At 36.3% G+C, this 24,471-nt stretch overlaps 1 protein-coding gene across 5 annotated transcripts in view; it reads left to right on the plus strand.

Annotated features, from left to right (window-relative positions):
• Nucleotides 1–11,954: 11,954 nt before the first annotated feature.
• LOC122018866 (MADS-box transcription factor 50-like) overlaps nt 11,955–24,471 on the plus strand; it is a 36,421-nt gene continuing 23,904 nt past the window's right edge. For 2 of the 5 annotated variants that reach the window (XR_006121935.1, XM_042576317.1), the window contains exon 1: nt 11,956–12,215. Coding sequence is in view for 4 of the 5 variants with exons in the window: in XM_042576317.1 (XP_042432251.1) it covers nt 12,034–12,215 (182 nt within the window). In the remaining variant the exon portion in view is untranslated. Of the gene's footprint in view, nt 12,216–24,471 lie in introns of all 5 variants that reach the window. The other 3 variants (XM_042576320.1, XM_042576319.1, XM_042576318.1) reach the window with 3 other exon arrangements.

Genomic DNA, 24,471 nt, shown 5'->3' on the forward strand with positions numbered 1-24,471 from the left:
ACCAAGTCCAAAGCCCCTAAACCAACATCTAGTCAACCATGACTTGTTGGTACATAAGACCTAGCATCCGGTCACCCTTGACCAGCTAGGACTCTCTCACCAAGTGTCTGGTCAATCCCTTTGACCCACTTGGACTTTTCTCTTCTTGCCAAGTATCCGATCAGTCCCTCTGACCTACTTGGACTTTTCTTTCTCGTGCCAAGTATCCGGTCAATCCTTTTGACCTACTTGGACTCTCACCAGATGTCTGGTCAACCTTGAACCATTTGGATTTCTCTTACCTGGCTTCACTCACCAGGACTTTCCCAATTTCCTAGCTTCACTCACTAGGTCTTTCACCTGGCTTCACTCACCAGGATTTTCCTCCTGCCTAGCTTCACTCACTAGGACTTCCCAATTGCCTAGCTTCACTCACTAGGTCTTTCACCTGGCTTCACTCACCAGGATTTTCCTCCTGCCTAGCTTCCCAGTCAAGTATCCGGTCATCCTTGACCTACTTGACTCTTCTTCAATCAACCTTGTATTGTCAAACATCGAAACTCAAACCAAGACTCAAGCTTGGTCAACCAGGTCAACCTTGACCTGAGGGATGTTGCACCAACACCTAATTCTGATGATATTATTGCTATAGATATTGTTGATGCAGGTGTTTTTGGTGATGTTGAGGAGCTAGCTGAGCCGGATTATATTTCTATCGATAAGGAAAGTGTAGGGACTTGTATGGTGGAAGTAATGTCTCAAGAATCACCTATTTTTGTTGCGCGACCACTTGAAGATGAGAGTGTAGGGACTTATGCTGTGGAGGCAAAGCCCCAAGAATCACTTCTATTTGATGCACTACTAGAACCTGAGCCAGAACCAGAGTCCGAGCTATTACTTGATGAAGAGGAAGTCACATCCACTGTTCTAGAACATCCAGGTACATTTCAATACAGCAAGGTGAATATTTCTTGTGATCTTTTAGAGAATTCCATAGAGGTTCCGAATATTGATTTTATTGGATGTGGCCCATATTTGGATTCATGCTTGTTTAAGTTTGATTTTGTTTCAGCTCTTCCTTACCCCACATGCGTGTGGAAGGTGCATTCCGTCCTTGGCCTTGCAGGTTTTTACAGGCCCTTGGATTGGATACTTTTACTAAACTGCCTCCAGCCGCCAGGAACTAAAGAGAAAATGGTGGAAGAAGCAATTCTCTCCTTAGCTTGAATCACTCCACTTCCGAGTTGGATGCTCAAATTGAATCTTCTCCAACCGCCAGGATGGATTTTTCCTCGAGTTGTTACCCTATTGCCGAGGTGGCTTCTACTTCTGAATCATCTTCAACCGCCAGGAATAAAGGGGAGCTCGTTCCTTTCCTTTTCTTTTCTTGCTTGCCTTTATTTTTATACTTGCATGTTTGTTTGCTTCTATTCTTTGCTTCCATACTTGTCTTTCATACTTTGTTTCCTTATTTTGTATTTTGTTTATTTTTTTATATACCTTGCTTGATTTTGAGTCATATCTCCCTTCATTTCCCTTTATAATGCTTTGAGAATCGTAAAAGATAGTTAAGTTTGACTATCAAGTCTTGGTTTCTTTGGTATGGTTGGATACATTAATTGCATTAGTCATTTGTTGTGGTGATAGACTCTATCTTGTTAGATTATGCATGATATTTTGTTATTCACCTAGTGAGGTTGTTCCCACGCTTATCCTTAATCCTCTTGTGTGTGATAGCACTTGTGATACTTGACACTCTAGAACTTGCTTTGATTCTTTTTGAAATTATGATAACATAAGCTTGCATGAATATAATAGAGGTAAATTTTCTTGTTGATCTCTTAGTTGTTCCTATACTTTGTTGTTCTTACTAGTAAGCATTTCACCTATTGCTTTCATGTTTCATTGTACTTCCCTTGTTATATCTTCTCATTGTCATTATATTTTCATTATCATTATCATTATCATTATCATTATCATTATCATTGTACTTCCCTTGTCATATCTTCTCATTGTCGTTATATTTTCACTAGCATATCTTTATCAATTCATTCATTCCCTAGTCCTTTGATGAGAGCATTGGGTGATTGCATGATGAGTTACATTTTCATTGTCACATCTTTATTATTTTTTTAAGCCCCATATTGTTAAGTTTTAGATGATATCATGATTTGTTATATTGTTTGAGACGGACAAGTTTAAGTGGGGGGAGGCAATGTATGGACGAATGCTTGTTGAAAAGAAAATCTCTCTATGTATCAAAAAAAAAAGAAAAAAAACATCAAAAAAAAATTTGAACAAAAAAATAAAAAAGAGAGAAAAATTTTTTTTCTCAAGCATTTGTTATTTTGTTAGTGATGAACAAGAAACATCTCCATGGAAAGATTGATGTATATCCATTTAACATTGTTATTGAGAGATACTCATGAGTTAAGTTGTTAATACATACATGTATTTTGGAGATGTATAGTGGTTGATGTATATCGCATTGAGAATGTGCGAAGAGAGTTGAGTGTTGGATGTTTGAATGAGTTTTTGAGTATATTATTTGATTGTATTCTTCATGTTGATTACCCCAATGCTCTCATTTCTCTTTGAATTCCTTTGTTGTCTATCCTTCTTGTTCTAGTGTTTACATGTGAGGTTTCATTATTCATGATAAGTTCTCTTGATTTATGTGTACTTATGTTTACATTAGTGGAGAAGTAGAAAATAAGCAAGCATATGGTAGTGCAAGGTCATGAGTTGCTTTGGAGAGAGCCTCACTTTCATATTTATTATTTATGTGAGCATTAGAGCATATATCCACCTTGTGAGGTTCTATCGTACTTAATCTATTCAAGTTGATTGAAATTACCATGCTTGTTGACTTATGTGAGAATTGGAACCATGAATACCTTGATTCTTAAAACTTGATCATCCTAAATAACTTTCTTTTATTATTTTCAGAATATTGATAGGGAATTGATAGGGAGATAAGTTTTTGGTTATTTCTTAATTTTATTTGATTTGCTCGAGACGAGCAACAATAAGTATGGAGGAGTTGATAACTAGCATTTTTGTGCATTATTTTTGGCTCTATTCTTAGCACTTTTATCTTCTCACATGCTAATTTTGTGTTTATATTACATTTTGTGAGTTAATATATTTTGGACTTAATTGTAAATTTTCTACGAATTATGGAATTTAATTTCACATTTTATGTGATTTTGTAGGAAATTCAAAGAGCTATGGATTAGGGTCAAGCTGGATCAAATTTGGTTTGATTTGGAGGTCAAGTGGAGGAGATTAAGCTGAATTAGTCTGGACCGTTCATAGAGATCTTCCTTATCCAAAGAAGTCAAGCTCCAATTCAAAACCCAACCCAATTCTTAAGCCCACTCTTAAAGCCCAATTCCAAAAGCCCAATTTCATACTCTTAATGAATCAGATCTAAGCTCTATTGGATACCTTTTCCTTAACCCAAACCTGACCCGTTAAGAAACCTCTTCCTCATGCGACGGCACAGTAGCGAAGCCCTCATCTCTTCTCGCGCGATTTCCTCCCGTGGCGGCTAGGGCACAACACCGGCGTCCTTCTTCCTTTCTTCCTTTTCTCTCCGGTCGGCGGCCTTGCTTCTTCCCTTACCTTTACTGTCGCCGGCCGGCCATCCTCAGTCCACTCATCTTCTTCTTCTTGATTCCAGTGGCGAGTAACAGCGGGTAAATTGGCAGGGGCAGCAAGCTTCGGTGACAACAGTAATCTTCACCTCGTCGGAGGGGGTTTCTCCGATGTGACCTCCATCTTCCGACTTCCTTCCGAAGCTTCTTCCTATTGGGGTTCACGCGGGAGAGGCAGAGGAGCGGTGGTGGTTCATTCCAATTTACAGCGCCTTCTCACAGCCAATCAACTTGCATCCGAGGGGGTTCTTCGGTGGAAACTTTGGTCATAATCATCGTTGTTGAAGCAATCAGCACCCAGCAAAGTTAGCTGCTGTTCATCAGTTCCAGGGGTTCTAGATCTAGGATAGAGGAGGAAGCTAGGGCACGCGACTTCAATTCCAGTACTACTCCCTTCATTCAGACCAGATCTGCAAGCTTATTCTCCTATTGTTGATACTTTGGTTTGCATGGTTGAAGATGTGATGTAATTGATGTTTCTTTTAGTTGGTTGATGCATGCATGTACTTAAGTTGTTCTCCCTTGTTTTAGATTTGCACGCACTCATGTTATTTTGATTCATGCTCGTAAGGTGTTTGAGCAAATGCTTCTTCCAATAGATAGGTTTAAATTCATGCACTTTATTTTGCTTAATTCTTTTTTATCTTGTTTCTTTCAATTGCTCTAAGTTCTATTCTTTATTTGGATGCAATTAGGTTAGATTAGATTTCTTTAATACTCTAGATTTCATTCAATGCTTACTTTAGGTTACTTTAATTTCCTTGCAATTATAGTTTAAGTTAGACTAGATTTTCATACTTGCATTGCTCATTTGTTCCTTAGGTTTAATTTCATACTTGTTTTGTTATTTCATATCGTAGTTTAGAACTCAAACCCAACCCCTCCATTTTCATGTTAAAAATTTAATGCAATAATCGATCCTAATTTTATCATTTACCGTTACATTCTTTGGGAGACGACCCGAGTCATTTCTATACTACTTTAGTGTAGAGGGGTTCAGTAATTTTAATTGTAATTTGATAAGCTCCCGTAGCATGACACTCGAGCTCGTATCAATAAACAACTTAGTTTTCGGTATCTATCTACTCGAAGGTGCCTTCCATGCTCTTTGAAGCGCCTCTAGTGCTCTCCAAGTCGCCTTTAGCGCTCTCCAAGGCACCTCCCATCCATTAGAGGTGCATTCGTGACTCCAATATGCTAGTTTGACATAATAATTTTTTGGTTGCCATATATTTTGACTCTGAACTCGGAATCAAGCTCTGTTAGTTGCCACGCGTACAAAATTCGAAGGTCTATCTTTGTCTCTACAATATAGAGTTAGAAAAATATATGCATGAACAATTTATATATATATATATATATATATATATATATATATATATATATATATATATATATATATATATGAATTAGATCCTATCTTACCGAGACTAGGATCTATGTGCCTTCATGGAGCTCCAGAAAATTTTTTCCAGAGTTTTTTGACTAAGGAGTAGCTTCTAATGCGGTTGACTTCTTAAGGCGGTAGTATACTTAGCAAATGGTATTTTGCTCTGCTGTTTGCTACGAAATCACTTTGTTCCTTTTTTGTCCATTGATTTTCTTCTTTCTCTTCTCCTTGTTGATTCTTAGGAACTATAAAACTATATTTTATTACTAAAATAATTTCAAAATCAGTTCATAAGAATATCTCCATTCAACATTTCTAGTGTGTGAACTCTCCCTCAAACTTTGGCTAGTTGAGGCTTGGTTCGACCATTGATTTCTTTACTTCGGTCAGCAGTTAGTTCTTCTGAAACGTCCTCACTCGGATACCAATTGTAGGTCCCTAGGCAGCCGAAAAGAGAGGGTGAATTGCCTGAAATTAAAAGAATACCCTTTCTCAATCTTTAGACTAAGTTAGGTAAATACTTGTTAAAAAAAATAGAAAGTCAAATGCATAAAAATAAAAAAAGAGGCAAGAATATTTACTTGGTTTGCAATCAATAGATTGCTAATCTAGGGCAAATGTAAATCAATAAAATCTCCTTCTCCCAAAGGTGGAGTAGCCTCTTACAACATTGAAAGTTTAGAAAAATAAAGAACATAACTAGAAGTTGAAGTATAGAATTCGTTTACTAGTGTTGTTCTAAACTACTGAGACTAGGGCTCTATTTATAGCTTACTGGTCAAATCTGACCATTTGTTGACGTAGCAATTCCAGGCGCTTGGAATAGCTCCGGGTGTCTGGGCGTGAATAAAACTTTATCTATGTTGCAACGGTTCACACAGGATAAATCTTATCTAGTCCGGGCGCTTGGACCGCTCCGAGCGCTTGTACTATGCTGACGCGGCTTCGAACAGTGCGTGTCGAGGAGGCACCCCTAGGCCGCCCCAAGGTCTGGGTGCCCGAACTATTTGGGCATTTGGACTTGGTCCAGGTGCCTAGACAGTCAACAACATGTTGACTATCTGGATTCTCCTCCGTTTCGGCTCCATTCACTTGGGTGATTTTCGCTATCCAAAATAGGGCTCACCCGAACCCATTTTCCAGTCTTCTCCTCGAGTAAGCTTTCGCTCTGGCTTCTGGTCCCTCAGAAACATGGCAGGCTCCCTTCTTGTCTACCAGTGTACTCTTTCGCAGCATCTCGTCCCTCAGATGCACCGAGCCCATCAACTCTCTCTGGTGTCCTCTTTCTCGCTAGCCGTGTCTTTCCCTCAACTTTCTATGCTCTTAAGTTCCTTCATACTTTGACAAAAAGCATCAAACATACATAAGACCTATCTTGACTTTGTTGATCACATAAAAACTACTACGGGGTACCTACACTTACCTCTGGGTCTTTATCCTTGCCAAGAAGCTCCTCGCTCCCAAGACTCCACTTGCCAAGAGCTTCTCATTCCGGGACTTCATCTTTGTCAAGAGCCCATCGATCTAGGTCTTCACCTTTTCAAGTCAAACCTGGACTTGCACGACCAAGCCTCAAGCTTGGACTTACACCGCCATGACTCTCATGCTTGGACTTCAACTTTGCCAAGATTACACTTGGTCTTTCCTTGTATTTGCCACCTGTACACTTAACAATGCATATTAAATACAGATATAAACACTAACTTAAACCATTTTCCCAAATATCAAAACATAAGGATACACCGATTGCTCTTAGAAGGTCCACTTGACACATATAGATTTCTTGCCTAGTTTTCATGATCTACTGAGACTTCCCTTGCCTAGTATTTAGTCCAGCGACCTACTAGGACTTTCCAAGTTGAGCATCCTGCACACTTGATCAATTTATCATATCATAAAAATACTTAACTTAAACCTTTGATAACATTAAAATATAGGTTCAATGCTGGTACTTCCTACAACAACTGAAGAAACTTCATTCAATAGTGAATCTCATCTATCATCTCTTATAGATTGCGATCTTTGTTTTGATATATGAACTAATCTCATAGCATTCTCAATCTCCTACTCTTTTCTTTGCAATTCCAATGACAAGTCATTAGTAATCCCTAATACATTTTTCATTAAATGCATAGTGAATATAAACTCAAATTATTGCATTGCATCTAACTAAATGCGTGTTTCAACTTTTTGCTCTGTGCTTACCCCATCCTCCATAATAAGTTCAAGTACTTAAATTATGAATGAAAATATGGAAGTGAACCTAACTAAAGTACCATAATGTGAACCCCAATGAGTATCACTAGCTCGTTGCAAGTTAGTTTCTTGATTCAATCCACTTCCACTAGGAATCTCCCCTCTCCTTAGTGTTTTTGTAACTTTTTCATGTTGTTTGACTCTAAGAATATCTTGCCTCTTAAAAGATGTTCCAAAACATTCATAACCTTCGATGTAATCTCAAAAAGATATTGAACTTGAAAATGATACTTTACGACAGCTACTAAACTCAATTGAAGTTGATGAGCGAAATAATGAACATAAAAGGTACATGGATTTTCTTATAAAATAAGAGTTTTCAAGCCTTTAAGCTCACCTTGAATATTGCTCACCCCATCGTAGCCTTGATCACGCAAACTTGATATGCTTAAACTATGATAAGAAAATAACCAATCAATGGCATGCTTAAGTGAAGCTATAGTTGTACTAGGAACATGTTCAATACCAAGAAAACATTCTAATATCTTTCCTTCTTTGTTCACATATACTAAAACAACTGTCATTTCCTCTTTGATTGAGACATCACGAGACTCGTTAACCAAGATAGTAAAATATGTCTCACCTATATCTTTGATAATTGCGCAAGTAGTTTTAGCAGCAACAACAACACAAATATCCTTATGAATACTAGATGATGTCAATTGACAATAGAGTGGCATTTTGAAATGAAACTTTCTGCACAAGTTCATTGTGTTCAACAAGCCAATGAAAAAGTTCTAAATAATTGCCTCTATTTGTTGATAAATTAGATTCATCATGACCCCAAAATGCTAATCCCTATCTTAATAGAAAACGAACACAATCAACAGCTACATTTAACTGAGTTCGATATTCAACTCTATCTTTATTTAGCTTTCCAGTAAATAAAGAAGAAACACTCCCAGTAAGATTTTGATTTGTTAAATCATTGCATTTCAATTTTGCTATGTTGTGAAAACTATTATGCTTGCCAACATGTTGATCAAACTTCTGTTTCTTTCTCCAATTTTTAAATTCTTCGCCAATAAATGAATCTCTGCCACCTTGGTTACTTGGAGTTCTAAACAAATAACAATATAAATAATAGCACTATCTTTGGATATGCTATACTCTAACCAATCATGATATTTTTTAAACTAATTTGCAACAAACCTTCTTTTTACATTTCCTATTCAATTTGTGAAAAGTCATGAAGAACAAGTTGAAAAGGTCCCTTTAATAAATACGCCCTTTGCACTCAATCCTTATCATTAGTATCATAACTCCATATTGTTGGTCATTATCCAGGGTTTGATTAGGGGGTTTGAAGATTCAATCGTTGTAGATTTTCTTTTGAGAAATTTCTCCATATATAATAATATTATTCTTCATCTCACTAATAATCAAACCTGAATATAAATTACAATTTTCAACTTAATGTAAATAGATAAAAACTTTAATAGAATTTAGAAGAGTTAAGAAAAATAAAAGAAAATCTTATCGGTGAGGAGTTGAGAGAGCAATTTCACATAAAAAGGAGAAAATTTTCCCTTTTCTCATTTTTCGCCAGCTTCCCCTTCCCCCCACCTCTTTGTCATGTTATATCTTTCAAACAAAAAGAAGACAAGTGCAACTTCTTATGCAAGTCTCCTCTCATTTAATTTAGTTTTTTTTTTCCTTTTTTTGTATTATGGGCTGGCTCTTATTTTCATAAAATGGGTCAAACTTTGATTAAATATTGAAAATTAATTAAATTTCACTTAAAAATTAAAATATACCTAAAAAATAAATTACACTTAAAATTAAAATATGCCTAAAAATATATAAAACTATTGAACTTATGTTGGGAGGAATCTAAAATTCATGCATTTGTCAACTGCTCTAAACTAGACAAAACTATAGCATATATATCTCTATCATCGCTCTCTAAATTTTCCTATTCAACTATATTTACAGACTTCGTCAAACTACTTTTGTTCTTTGAAATATTTTTCTTCAACTCTGGACAATCTCTTCATATGACCTTTGCCTCCACACTTATAGTGCGTGATTAATTTCTTCCTTTCTGACTTAGAACAGGTCTTATTGTCATTACGTGATCCATACCGAATTTTGCTCCTACTGCGCTCTTAGTTAGTATTCACCACAAGTCCTTCTCCTTGAGAAACTTCGTCACTTGCTTTTCTCCGCTGATGAAAGCCCAACAAAGCACCTGTGACCTCCTCCAATTTGAGCATTTCTTTCCCCCACATTAGAGTAGTAACGAAGTTCTAATATGAGATAAAGGTAGAGAATTCAGCAATATCAATGCCTTGTTTTCATCCTTTATCGTCACATTAACCCATTTCAGATCGCTCATAATCTGGTTGAACATGTTCATGTGCTGGCTCAAATCAATTTCTTCTGTCATCTTCAGCTTGAATAACTTTTACTTAAGATATAATTTGTTTGTCAACAACTTTGACATATGCCAACATTTTAGCTTTTACTAAATTGTCACGGGTGACTTCTCGTTCATGATGTGATATATCACATCATCCGTAAGACAGTTTAATCATTGTCACTGCCTTCGCCTGAAGCTCTTCCCAAACTGTCCTATCCATACTTTTGTGTTTCTTTTCTCCTAACGTCTTTACCATGTCTTGTTGCACTAATCGGTCCTAGGGCTTTGCCATAATCCAAAGTTTCCAATTCTATCAAACTTCACTAGATCAAATTTCACAAAAAGATGTCCCTGACATGTTGAAAAATGTTGCTCTGATACCATTATTGCGATGTGAGTAATTTCAGCAAAAGAACACAAGAAAGCACCAAACATGAGAAAAAAACAAGAAGAAGAGACAATAGAGAATTACCTTGCTTCGGTAGCGTGCCTATTCCATAAAAATAGTCAAACCTTTATTAGAATTCTCTCAACTCATATATTAGGTTTACAATGATCTCATATATATAGTGCTCAAACCATTACATGATATTTCGGATTGAAAATTAAAAAAAACATTTTCTAGGTTTTCCGTCACTCCCCAAACGAGACACAGTCGGACCGTGCCTTCTGGGCATGATCGTGCTTGCCCGTGTCGCTCATCCAGATTCGGACACAGTCAAGCCGTGTTTGGTGGGGACGCCTGTGCCTGAGCGTACTACGGCTCTAGAGCCAAACACAACTAGAACTGTCAGACGGGCCAACTCGTGGCGGGACGGGTCGGCCCGTGGCGGGCTAACCATTTGGCGAGGCCGGGCAGGCCAACCCGCCAACTTGGCGGGTTGGGAAATTTCCAACCCAACCCATTCTAAGGCGGGTTGCGGATTTGGCGGGCCAACACGCGGGCCCATCAAAATTTTTTAAAAAATTAAAAAAATATTTTATATCTTCAACATTTTACTTCGAAAAAGTTTTCTTCAATTAAATGTATCCATAAACATGTATTTTAAATATAAATAAACACGAATGAAATTATAACAAAGAAAGATAATAAATTGACATAAAACTTAGCTTATATGGCGGGTCGCGGGCCTAGGCGGGTTGGTCCGTGGCGGACTTGGGTTGATAAAATTTCAACTCAACCCGTTTAAATTGTTTGGCGGGACGGGCCAACTCGACGGGCTCAATCTAAATTGATGACTCTAGACACAACCAAACCATGTCCGATGGGCACGCTATGCCTCTAGAACTTGACACAGCAGTGCCAAGTCGTGCCCCTTCTTCCTTCTTTTTACAACGTCCTTCTTATCAACCTCTAGTTAGATATGGGCCACTTGTCAACACTTATATATCAATATCTAAAATATTAAATTATTCAAGATTATAAATATTTTAATTCATATCTCTATCTAAGCATCTCCTAAAATATTCAAATCAAGTTCATTGTATTTCTCAAATCATTATGAGTGTAAGTATCACTCTCAGATATGAATTTATAATCTAAATAAAGAGCTATTAGGTTTAAAAATTGATACAAATTTGAGATATTTTTAAATTTATGTAATGATCTTGCTACATAATGAGTGCATCTAATGAGTTATAGACAATCAATTGTTGACAAATCTAGTTTGCCTATATCAGTTGAGGACAGATTTAGGAAAAGGAGGTGAGCTAAATTTTGGATATGGAAAAGGTGGGCTAAGTAAAAATATTTTTTGCAAAAATAATTAATATGTAATAAATCTCATTGTAATTTTTTTATAATTTTTTTTTACAATTGATAATAAAAAAAATTGAGTTTAACTAGAGTCCAAGATCTCTTTGGAAAATATCTCTACGGTGGATGAGCCTTTAATCTAATTACACTGTCAGATAAATTAAATTACCGTTAAAATAAAAACTCTTTTTAATTTTATTTATTTATTTATTTTTCATAAAAGTTACGTCATAAACAAATTATTCATTATCGTTATGGCGTCGTATAAAAATCAGGTAGCTCATGTATCGTTGCAGTTGGAATGTCGAATAAGCAGAGATTATGCGGGCAGTAATTAGAAACTCCATGCATTCTCGTCCAACAAAGGACTATAAATAGAATCGTCCTCGGTGTTTGGCCCGTGACAGAAGATCCGGGACGCGACGTCCTCCAGCCTCTGTAATTGGTCCCGAGAGACAAAACCTGACAACCTCGCTCGGGACCCACTGACTCTTTTCCCTACTTCCCCCTCTTTTCCTCACAATTCCACTATTGCCCCTTCTTCTTCCTCTCCCTTCACTCATTGTGCGCCTTTAAAAGGAGTGGCCGACCTGCTTCTCGAAGAATCTCCTCCTTCTTCTTCAGATCGGCCATGGGGAGGAGGAAGACGGAGATGAAGCGGATCGAGAACGCGGCGAGACGGAAGGTGACCTTCTCTAAGCGGCGCAGCAGCTTGCTCAAGAAGGCCTACGAGCTCTCCGTGCTTTGCGACGTGGAGGTCGGGCTCATCGTCTTCTCTTCCCTGGGCAAGCTTTACGAGTTCTCCAGCTCCAGGTTCCACACATTTCATTTACTTTTCGCATTACAGAATCTTAATTTAGAAACTCAAAAAATCCTAATCTCTAGCTAGCTTATCATTTTCTGTTTTCTGATTTACGAATCGATGAATTTTTGTGAACAAATCTTCACGGATCTTTTGCGACTTCGCCTATCAAGCTTTACGAGTTTGCCAGTTCCTTCCACCCATTTCAATTCCTGCTTGCATTACAGAAACTTAATTTATAAACTCAAAAAAAAACCCTAATCTCTATCAAACTAGCTAGCTACCTCCTGCTTTACGCGATCATTTTCTGTTTTCTGATTTACGAATCGCTGTTGTGAACAAATCTTCACGGATCTTTTTGCTACTTCGCCGATCGTTTCCTGAAACTGCTGCTGGTAGCCAATAGGGTTCCGTTTTTTCTGCCAAATCGTACGAGCTAGGGATAATTAATTTCCAACAATGTTTCTGGCACATTGAAGGATCTGTTTTGCTTAGCGTGTTGTTTCTCTCTCGAAGAAGAAATGGGAAAGTTTTTTTTAACTTTACTGGACGTACGTATATCTGTACTATTTCTTTGGCATTTTGCAATTGATACAGCACTTTGTTTTGAATTTATCTCTTAAAATTTCTCTCCGCTATGCAAGTTAAAAGCTAGGAAATCATGCATCTAAAAATAGTAAATCCAACTACGTACGATGACATGCCATTATAATAATTCATATGCCTCAAAGAGGACAGAACTCTAATTGTACTATCTACCATATTTGAGTAGATATAAATTTAAGCATTTACTTCCTGTTTCTATTCCCACTTAATTTTTTCAAACATCTTTCGGAACATAATTTGTTTTTGATGCTACTGATAAAATTCTAACTATTATTAATGTCATCTATTGGTTTAGGTGTTCTTTGACAGTAGGATAAAACACAAAAGGCTTGTCATGTACTTATGTTTGAGATTGAAGTGAGAGTTATTGAGAACTTGACAATGGATAATATACGGATATTGGGGAAATAAATGCCTCGAATTTTATTTACAATTTACAGTACATAGGCACTTATATTCATACATCTGAGTCATCGTGGTATTTAATCTGCATGCATTTTGAACTGTCTGTTTGTTTATGAATATTATTATCATATGTAACTAGTTTATAGAATTTATAACAGAATACTCAATACTTTCTTATTTTGAGTGATATTATGTAGGATTAATTACTAATTGTATCGTGCACTTACAATTTTCAATAAATATATTTTGTAAATTCATCATGTACTATACTAAAATTATTACAAATCTATTATGTTGGTATATTTTTTTGCCAAATCATCTAAATTTTGTTTGTTATCATCACACTACATCATAACCTTAATTAAACTAGTTACATGAACCTCAATTCCTTCTCTCATGCCCCCTTACCTCTATATTAGAGGTATGAAGTCACAAAAGATCTGTTTAAAAATTCAATTATTAAAAATTTAGAATACACGATAGATTTAATAATTAGCCCTACTATATATGCAACTCAATGAATTTAGAACTCAAATTAGCACTTAAAGACTATAAGAGGCAATTTTGATATATACACCAGATAATTATTCTTGTGAAGGAAAGATTTAACAAGATTTAGCATCTCATATATATATTATTGTATTATCCCACAATTTATCAAAAATGCCAATTGTATATGATGCGGCATAAGTCTACCACCGCACTAGAAACTAGTGATGAAGCTTCTACTCATAACGAAGAATAAGAAAACTAGGGTTAAGGTTTCATACCTTCTCTCTATCACTGTTGCCCATATTATTTGTAGAGAATTATGTTCCAAACCTAATGGGTTATGAGATCTACGATTTGCGAGTTGTGGGACGTGTGTTGGAGGTACATTATTACCTAGTGGTATCAGTATATATCCTAGATAAAGCTTTAGTTATTGTTGTATACTATAATTAGGTTATATTTTGTTATTTTAGAATGTATTTGTGTCTTGCATAATACGACAATAACAAATCATGCCTTATCTCAATAGGTAAGATCAACTATATGATTTAAAATCTCGAGTCATATTAGAGTTTTGGTTTATGATCGAAACGATACTATTTCAGTATAGTATCATGTTGTGCTGGTATGATTTCAATATTTATAAATATAAAATATATTAATTAAAAATAAAAAATTTAATATAAATATTAAAACTAATAAAATATCTTTTTTTAAAAAAAATATAGGGGCACTGAGTCTCCATATGGTAAATAAATAAATAATGTATTACATATTTTTAAAATTAAAATAAATAATATATATTAAATTAATGAGATAGTTTTATTAGGATTTGATTAATCATATTTAGATTATCTTATTTGTAGGTAGGAGTTAATTGAAATTATTAACCTTAAGTTTAATTATACACCTAAGTTTATACACCCCTACAGCGCTCGCGAGCATCCCCACCGCAACCCACGAGTGTCCTCAAGGTGATCTGCTATCCATGAGCATCTCCGACGTGACCCACTATGACCCCACAACTGTCTGCAGAGGTCGTAGTGGCATCTACAACCCTACAACGACATGTGGTGTCAGGCGGCCCGTGGCAGGAAGAATAGTACATTTTCCCATTTCGTCTGGCATAAAATGAAATTTTAAACCATGATTGGCTATATGAATCTTTCTATGTCATTGGGCTTTATTCTCTACTATATCATCATTTATATTTAAATAAATTTTATCATATTTTATCATTACTGATTAAGTCTTCTTTGTCTTCCTTTTTCTCGTTTAATATGCATATTTATCATAGTTTCATATCGTTTAACTAAAATATTTATTAGTCATTGAAATACATGTCCTTATCATCTTAAATGCATCTCCTGTAATGTTCTCGAGGAAAAACTCCTCCCATCCCTTAGTGATTTGACAGTTAACTATAAGCTAATCTTGTAATTTTCTTTCTTTCACATAATCTGGGACGGACTATGAAGGATGTCCGAGACGAGCGTAATCACCTTTTTTACAATTAAATGCATCTCCTGGAGTTTGTGTCTTGCATAATACTAAACATAAAATAATCCATGTAAAAAATAATGAATTAGAAATTATTGTTTGTTCTAACATTATTCTCCCTTAGACTGAAACATAAATCATATCTAAATTGTCACAAAAATAGTTTTAGTATTGGCAATGGGAATCGATGAACATGTGAAGAGTTTGTTCTTCCACAAGTGTATTACATATGCTGATCTACCTGGAAATGAAATTTTTTCTGAAGAAGTGATAATTAATTTAAATTTTTTCTGAAGAAGTGATAACTAATTTTAATATATATATATATATATATATATATATATATATATATATATATATATATTTTGTAGTTATAGTTATCTGTATTAAGCAGTGTTAACCCATATCATCTCATTACTTGTTTGTTTTAAATAATAAAGAAAATTTTATTATTATTTTCCTAGTTTATTTACTTTCCAAATGGCCCTCACACTTTAAAAACAAAATTATTTATTTGCTTGGGATGATTTTTTTTGTTTTTGTCAAAAAGAATTTTTTTTACTAAAGAAATAAAAAAGTGGTCAAAACTTTATTTTTTAAAATCAACTAATTCTATCACATAGTTTGCATATGATCGTTAACTTAGCCAGTAGTTAACAAAAGGAGATATTTTGGTAAGGTTTTTAAACATTGGAGTAAAATTGTGATTTTAAAAGTATGGGAACACTTTAAAAAGTAACTAAGGCCGGGAATGAAATTTTCTCTAATTAGTATCTAGCATTGTGATATTAAGATAGATAAACCTTTCCTACAACTCTTTGATAACATGCCCCAGGTGTTGGAAATGGGGATAGTGGGGAACGTGGCCTATGTTCCCCACTACACATAATGGAAATGTCCATTATGCCCCTAGGGTATTTCCCTATATAAAGGGGGTCCGTCCAAGGCTCAGTGTGTGAAATCGCGATCGTGCGACGAGAGTCAGAGGAGAACATCCAAAGCGGCGGGATTTGGTTTGTGGAATTGCGGAGGGCTTTCTGATCCTGTGATCGCTCTTCCGATAGCAAGTTTCGTCATTGCCAATTGCAGATCTGCGGGAGATCGCTGTAAGTTTTTACCGCATTTAATTAATTTGTCTATCATGCATTTAGAAAATATTTTCAACATTGGTATCAGAGCCAAGTTATTTGTTCTAAATGTATGTGCGATCTCCTGTTTAAAATTGCTGCCGTGAACGGAGTCCGTCTTCCGTCTAGTTTTGCCGTAGCCAAGCATATTGCGTTCATGTTGCAATCTGCTACAGTCGTCGGCATCAAAAGCAGCCGTAATCAACGTCTGTTGAAAGGTCTCGAATGAACACTCATGGAGTTTGTCTCTGTGTGTTGGCCAACGGCGTACTCGAGCGGCCTGTGCAACGTGGGCAGTTGCGAAGAAATCGGCAGAATAACGAAGCACAGTGCTTCGTGTGAGATAAAGTTTGATTTTGAAAAATCAAATAATAAAAAAAAAAAACCGTGAACGAAAATACTGCATGCATATGAAATTAAGAAACATAATATGCTTATGTTTTTTAATTAAAGTATAATTTTTTGTTTGCCATATGATGCATCGTTGAAATATGCTAATGCATGCTTATTGTTTCATGCTAATGTATGCCTACTGTAGCATTTTTTTTTAATTTGGATGCATGCCTACCGTAGCATTAATTTCAATTTGGGTGCATACAATAATTAATTGAAAATAAGTTCAATTAATTTCATCATTAATGATAAATGATCAAAATAAATTTTGGTCCATTTAGATCCGGTTCAGGTTTAAATCATTAGTTGATTTAATCGAATCAATTTGATCCAAACCCAAAATCAATTTGGGTTAATTAATTGGACTTAGACCAAATATGATCAAAATTCAGATTTGATCAAAACAATTAGATTTGTTCTAATTGGTCGGACTTAAACCAATGGGCATTGGTTTGATCAAATGGATCTGAGTTTGATCAATAAGTCTGAAATTGGTTGAAATGGACTTAGAGGAAAATTAACAGAACATAGGTACAAAAATCCCTGTCCAATTAGATTAGTTCTAATTAAGGACAATGGACCAAGCTTAGGATCTGGATCCCTAATCAACCGATCCGATGGGTTTGACCAATTAGATTAGTTCTAATTGTCGACTTAACTCCTGAAAATCGAGAAGATTTGTTTTTCTTGATTGATTATGTTGGTACTATGCCTGTATAAATTGAAATAAGCCGGTTTTGTACTGGTTAGTCGGTTTTGTACTGACTTATTTATTTTTCAATTTTTCAGATGGCTAGTCGTGATTCACGACAACATGAGCTTTGGGAGGAGATTAAGGAGCTTGATTTCGACCCTGTTCTAGGACTCGGATGACTTATTGGTCGGCTCGATCGGTTGTTCTGAAAACTCGAGCGAGAAGAATTTCCAGTAGAAGACACACACAGAAGATTTGCTCTAGTCTATTCACTGCCAGAAAACCTTAGGCAGATAGCATTCCAACTTTGGAATGATTATGATGGACACATCTCGTACTCAGAGATGTGCAGACAGTTGCTTCATCTCTATTGGGGTCCTGAAGACCCAGAGGAGGATCCAGATGAATCTGAAAAGGATTCAGAAGATCTTGAAGATCCTCCAGAGGAGGATCCAGAAGAATTTGAAGAGCATTCTGAAGAGCCTGAAGATCCAGATGAATTTGAAGAGGATCTGGGAGAGTGTATGTGGGATCCAATTGAAACTTGAGTCTTGCTCGGAATTACCCCAAATGAGTCCAGGTGAGAGGATTATATTAGCCACGCACTAGTGTCATCTGAGTGGGAGTGGTAGTTGGCTATCTAGTTTATTAGAGTTCTGTTATTTTTAATTGTCGTTTTGTATGAACAATAGTTAGTCCATTTCATTCATGTCAGTTGGTTATATGTTAACAATTTGCAGCATAATTTTATATTAATGATATGTTCATTTATTTATGCTGTTTGCTTGACATGATACATGATTAGTTCATAATGTATTAAATGATTAGTTCATTTAATTAAAAAAAAAAGCATGATATATTAAATGATTAGTTCATTTAATTAATGAATTCATGATATTATAAATGATTAGTTCATTTGTTGGGATGTATGTAATAGAATTGATTAATATTAATTTGATTGGTCATACGGATGATGAGTGAATACATAGTTGTCACTTGATTTTGTAAACCAACTCAAAGTAATATTAAGTCAATCATAAATTACATACATATGATATACACTGAATACTAAATAATTTGTTTATTTATGATAGATTATGACAACCAAAAACATAATAGCTGAACTCAACAAAGGTGAAAAACTTAATGGGGATAACTATAGATCTGGCACAAGATACATATGTACTTGAGGAACAAGAAGTTCTAGAGGTCGTAAATCAGGTTATGGAAGTACCTTAGAAGGTCTCACTGCACAACACAGACGAGATCTTGATGCCTATAAGGCGTGGAAAAAATCCACTACTAAGGGTATATTGATTAGTTCAATGGCGACCTAGCTTTTGAATACGAGTCGTATCTTACGGCTCAAGTGGGTTGCCTTTAAAGAAAAATATATGGAGTAAGTCTACAAGCTTGACAATGACAATTAAATTGACAACTACAAAAGCGTCCGAATATGCCAATGGTTCAACACCTCACGGAGATGTCGAACATGGTTCGGGAGCTTAAAACCATCGGTCATGAGTTGATGATGAACAACAGGTTCAAGCAGTTATACGTTCACTTCCAGATTCTTGGGAAACCATGAAGCATTAACTCACAAGCGAGAGTATCAAGACTTTCACTGATGTCTCACGCCCGTGTAGAATTGGAGGCGGAGAGAGTTGAATCCGCAAGGATTTCGGACAAGCTTTTGTAGGTTCTGCAGGATCATATGGATCCAAGAAAAGAAATGGTTCAAGAAAGGGAAGGAAAGAAGAAGGAAGGTGTGGGACAGGGCCCAATCAAGAAGATAGTCAAGAAGACGGAAAGAAACCTAAAACAAGTTGACTTGTTTTAACTGTGGCCACTTTGCTGGAGTGCTGAGCCGAAAAAGGTAAATCCAAGTGTGTCTTCTTTTCAAGAGCTTTTGTTGCTAGTTCGGTGTTGTTAGTGATTCTTATCCTTTATAGATTCGGGAGCAACCAACCATGTAGCTCGGGAACGAGTTACATTTGTTGAGTCTCGTTGGTACCAGGTGGCAACAAGTGGATCCATGTGGGAAATAATGCAAGAGTTGAAGTCAAAGGAGTCGGCACTTGCAAACTCAACCTACGCGGTGGTAGAGTTTTATTTCTACATGATGTCTGTATGCTCCTGAAATTCGACGGAATCTTATTTTCGTTACGTGTCTTCTTGATTTAGGGTATTGTATTAATTTTTACAGTCGGTCTGTTGAACTTAAGATTGACTCGATGTCAATCGGATAGGTTTTTAACAAATGGTTTTATGGTTCTTGATGTAGAACCGTATGTCAATTATCTATCGATGGTTGTTTTCAAACATTGCTTTAACTAGTGATGCGATATAATCATGAGGTTTTGCGTAGATTAGGACACAGACAAGAACGTATGAATCGATTAGCCAAAGAGGGTTTATGGGCACCGAGCCAAGATTCAATTGTCTATACGTGAGCATTGTCTTCAGAAAAGCAACTAGGAAACCATTTGGTAAGGCTATTAGATCTGAATCAACATTGCAGTTAATTCATTCGGATATTTGTGGTCCAATGAATGTGAAGGCTAGATATGGAGCTTCCTATTTCATTACATTTATTGATGATTTCTCGAGGTTCGGTCACGTGTATTGATTTCTCACAATCCGAAGCATTAGATTGCTTCATTCGTTATATGAGCAAGTTGAGAATCAAACGAACGTAAGTTAAGACTTTACGCACTGACCGTGGAGGGTATTTGTCTGATATGTTCAAGACAATATGTAATGATAGAGGATTATTAGACAACTGACAATCCCGAACTCCAATAGAATGGGTGGTAGAAAGAAGAAATAGGACTCTTCTTGAAATGGTTAGGTCATGATGGCGCAGCTAATTTGCCAATCTCCTATTGGGAGATGCATTATTACAGCCTATATACTTAACAAAGTGCCTTAAAGTCGGGTCCATCTACCCGTATACGAACGTTGACAGTAAAACCGATTGAGTAATCCGAGACCTTGGGGTCACTGCTTATGTTCATGATAGTTCTCACAGTATGGAAAACTAGGGCTAGAGGTAAGAAATGTATCTTTATAAGATATCGAGACCTCCAAAGGTTATGTTTTCATGGGTGAGTCACTAGATGGAACCATCTCCGAAATAGACTCGAGAGATGTGACTTTTCTCAAACAGAGTTCCCAATCGAGGTGATGTTGATAAAATGTTCCTCTATTTGAGGAGGATGAGATATTATCAACAAGAGAGGTGTCAAAAGGGATACCTGAGTCTAGTCAACCGAGTGGGAGTGATATGCCGAGTCATGAGTTGACTTCTCAACAGCCCAACTTACGAAGAAGTGTTCGTAAGATCAAACCTAAGAAGGTTTGATATTGAGAATGAGGCGTTGGTTACACTTCCAATTGACGACGACGAGCCTCAATCCATTGAGGATGCATTGGGATGTAGAGTTAGAGAAAAATGGAAAGCTGCAATGGTTGAAGAGATGGAGTCCATGATTCAAAATCATGTTTGGGACTTAGTCGATCTTCCTCCGGGGCTATTGGAATAAATGGGTTCTCGAAATAAAGAGGAAAGCGGATGGATCGATTAATGGATCAAAGCTCGTTTAGTTCAAAAGGATATACCCAAATGGAGGGTATTGATTTTAAAGAGACATTTTCTCCGTAGTGAAATTTGTATCAATAAGAGTTATTTCGCCTTTGTGGCACATTATGACTTAGAATTACATCAAATGGATGTAAAACCGCTTTCCTTAACGGTGATCTTGACGAAGAAATCTATATGGTTCAACCGTAAGGTTTCATCTTCAAGGTCAAGAGAGAAAAAGTATGTAGACTTAGAAGTCTATATACGGGCTAAAGCAAGCGTCAAGACAATGGAACATAAGATTTAACGAAGTCGTTTTATCTTATGGTTTTAGATGATCAATGAGGATCATTGTGTTTTCCTAAAAAGGAAAAGGAAAATATCGTTTTATCATTATATGTATGATGATATCTTGAAATGACATAGGATATGTGAATGAAGTCACGCCATCACAATTTGATCTGACAGATATGGGAGAAGTCGAATACATCTTAGGGTGAAGATCAGAGATCGTCCTAAAGACTTTGGTCACAAGAGTCTTATATAAATAAGATGTTACATCATTTCAAGACGTCTAATTGCAACATGTAACATACACCTATTGTGAAAGGTACTGTTGAGCAAGAGTATGTGTCCTAAAACTCGGAGGAAATAGGTGAGATGAATAAAAACCATACGCCAGTTATTGGTAGTTGATGTACACTATGTTACACGTCCCGATATCGCTATGTTGTGGGTCATCGCCCAAACCTGTGACCGAGACACCGAAGGCGATAAAGGATATTCAGATATCAAGGCGACAATGATTATTGTCTCGCTTTTCGAGGATCGATATGAGTCCGAAAGGATATTCAGATGCAGATCATTGAGACCGGATGATAGAAAATCCACATGGATACGATTCTTCCGAATGGTGGCTCCGTCTCACAGTGCAAGAAACAAGCTTGTGTAGCTTTGTCGATTATGGAAGCTGAGCATGTTCAGTAGCTGTGCAAGAAGCAATCTGGTTGAGAAGGTTTCTAAAGCATCGAAAATTCTTGAGGATAGTGGGAGTCCAAGAATCGCTCATCGCGATACCAAGCCGCATAGCTTTTTCCAAGGATCCCAAATATCATAGCAAGGCATATAGAAATTAAATATAATTTTGTAAGGGATATTGTGGCTAAAAGAAAAGTCATTCTTGAGTATGTCCCTACACGTGTTATGCTTGCAGATTCTTTTACTAAGCCAATGACTAAAGAGTCGTTTAAAGAACATGTAAAGTCTTTGGGACTTCGTAGAATGTAACAATATGAAATAACAATCGACTTTGTGTTATTTATGCTATTACGTAATTTATTCAAGGTATATGTTGTATTTGTTACATCTACGAAAGATCTCTGAGTACGTGTTGGCGGTGAAGATTGGTCCACCACACGGACAATCATCTCGTTATATACAAATAGGGTAAGATTACTTATGAAACAAATTACGTGGTGAAATTATGAAATTGAGATGATTCATAAGTTGAGGTCGTCTTGATAATCAGGTCGAGATGAGATCATTTATGTAAATAATGATCAAGTAAATGAACCAACCATTCTTGAACTCGTTGAAAGCCGATTAGAATTCATATAATTGTTGAATTGAGTTAAACGTTAGGTATATACAGATCGAAATCATGCGATGTTAAATTTAAAGACAACGCACTCTTTTTAGTAAAGAGAATAACATCGTGGCATGTGATTCATACCACATGTGCTATGATGACAATAAAGGTAGTAGGAGAATGAATCCTGTTTCTACTATGTGAGACCTTTGAGATTATATGTTAATCTCAATTTTACCTTAGTGACTATTTAACTGTTTACTTGAAGTTTTAATCGATGTCTGCTACTTTAGCGTGTATCCTAGGTTATGGATGGAGCATAACTAGGAAAGCGACTGATTAAAATGAATTGATTCTAGCTAAAAAGGAAGATTAAATATATTTACATCTTTTGTTGTTATTCACTGGTCGACCCATTTCTGTTATGTACGGAAATGAATGTGAATATAGGATATGGAACATGCTCATGACATAGTGGTCATTATAAGGGATTAGAGATGTTCATATCGATGTAAATGAAAATTATTTAATCTGGGTAAATAGCAAGACATGGATATCTTCAAGATAATGACTGTGTGTCATTTGAAGATTGGATGGATCCTGGATAAAGGCTATGTGCCACCAGGAAAGTGGCTAAGTGCCATAAAGAGTGTGTCTCTAATTTATTTGAGCAGCTAAGCAAAGTGTAACAACTTTATTAGCATTGATTGCTCAACGAGCGGCTAAGTCAAGGTGTAACAATCTTCTTAGCAACTATCGCTCAGTGTGCTTGCTGTCGCACGAACCATTTTCTCTAAGTATGAATTAGATGTTCTCATATGGTCTATGTGACCGAACTCTCTAATAGTCTATGTGACTTATTAAGTCTTTGTGACTTACCTGAATGAACTAGTCTTAGTGACTTACCTTGGACGAGTGGGAGATGTTGGAAATGAGGATAGTGGGGAACGTGGCCCATGTTCCCCACTACACATAATGGAAATGTCCATTATGCCCCTAGGGTATTTCCCTATATAAAGGGGGTCCGTCCAAGGCTCAGTGTGTGAAATCGCGATCGTGCGACGAGAGTCAGAGGAGAACATCCAAAGCGGCGGGATTTGGTTTGTGGAATTGCGGAGGGCTTTCCGATCCTGTGATCGCTCTTCCGATAGCAAGTTTCGTCATTGCCGATTGCAGATCTGCGGGAGATCGCTGTAAGTTTTTACCGCATTTAATTAATTCGTCTATCATGCATTTAGAAAATATTTTCAACACCAGGGGTAGTACAGACGGTAGGCGCATGATATCTCTGGTGTAATGATCAGAGGTCGATTTTCAGGAACTGACGACCTGGGATTTACTCCACCATGCGCCTGACGTCTATGTACGTACCTGCATGTACCTCCCTCCATATCCGTGGGACCGACACTAGGAAAGTCGTTAATGTAGCAGATCTATACTTTGATAACATGGCTAATTTTCAAAGTTATGATCTTTGCATACATCTTAATGGATAAATAAGATTCATGTGATCAATCTCAAATATTTGGCACATGACATGGTAATTAACCATAGAAATACCTTAGAAGAAAATAAAGATTATCATTATTTGAGATAAATCGACTTTTCTTGATTATAATCTAACTCATCTTTGAGTAAATAATATCATGTTGTTAGTTCTTCACTAAAAAATTTAGTTTATGTCAATTGATCTTTTTTATAATATATCTCATCTCTGACTAGTTCTTCACTTTAAACTAATTAGAAGGTGATTTACAACACATCACCGCTTACTAGAAGAGTATTCTAAACATAAATTGCTAAGATATTGTGTCTATCTTATAGCTAGATACGGTAGTATAAATTAGTTGGATATTGTGTTAAAATTAGTGTATACTAA

The sequence above is a fragment of the Zingiber officinale genome, chromosome 9A (genome assembly GCF_018446385.1).
Source record: "Zingiber officinale cultivar Zhangliang chromosome 9A, Zo_v1.1, whole genome shotgun sequence".
Taxonomy (NCBI): domain Eukaryota; kingdom Viridiplantae; phylum Streptophyta; class Magnoliopsida; order Zingiberales; family Zingiberaceae; genus Zingiber; species Zingiber officinale.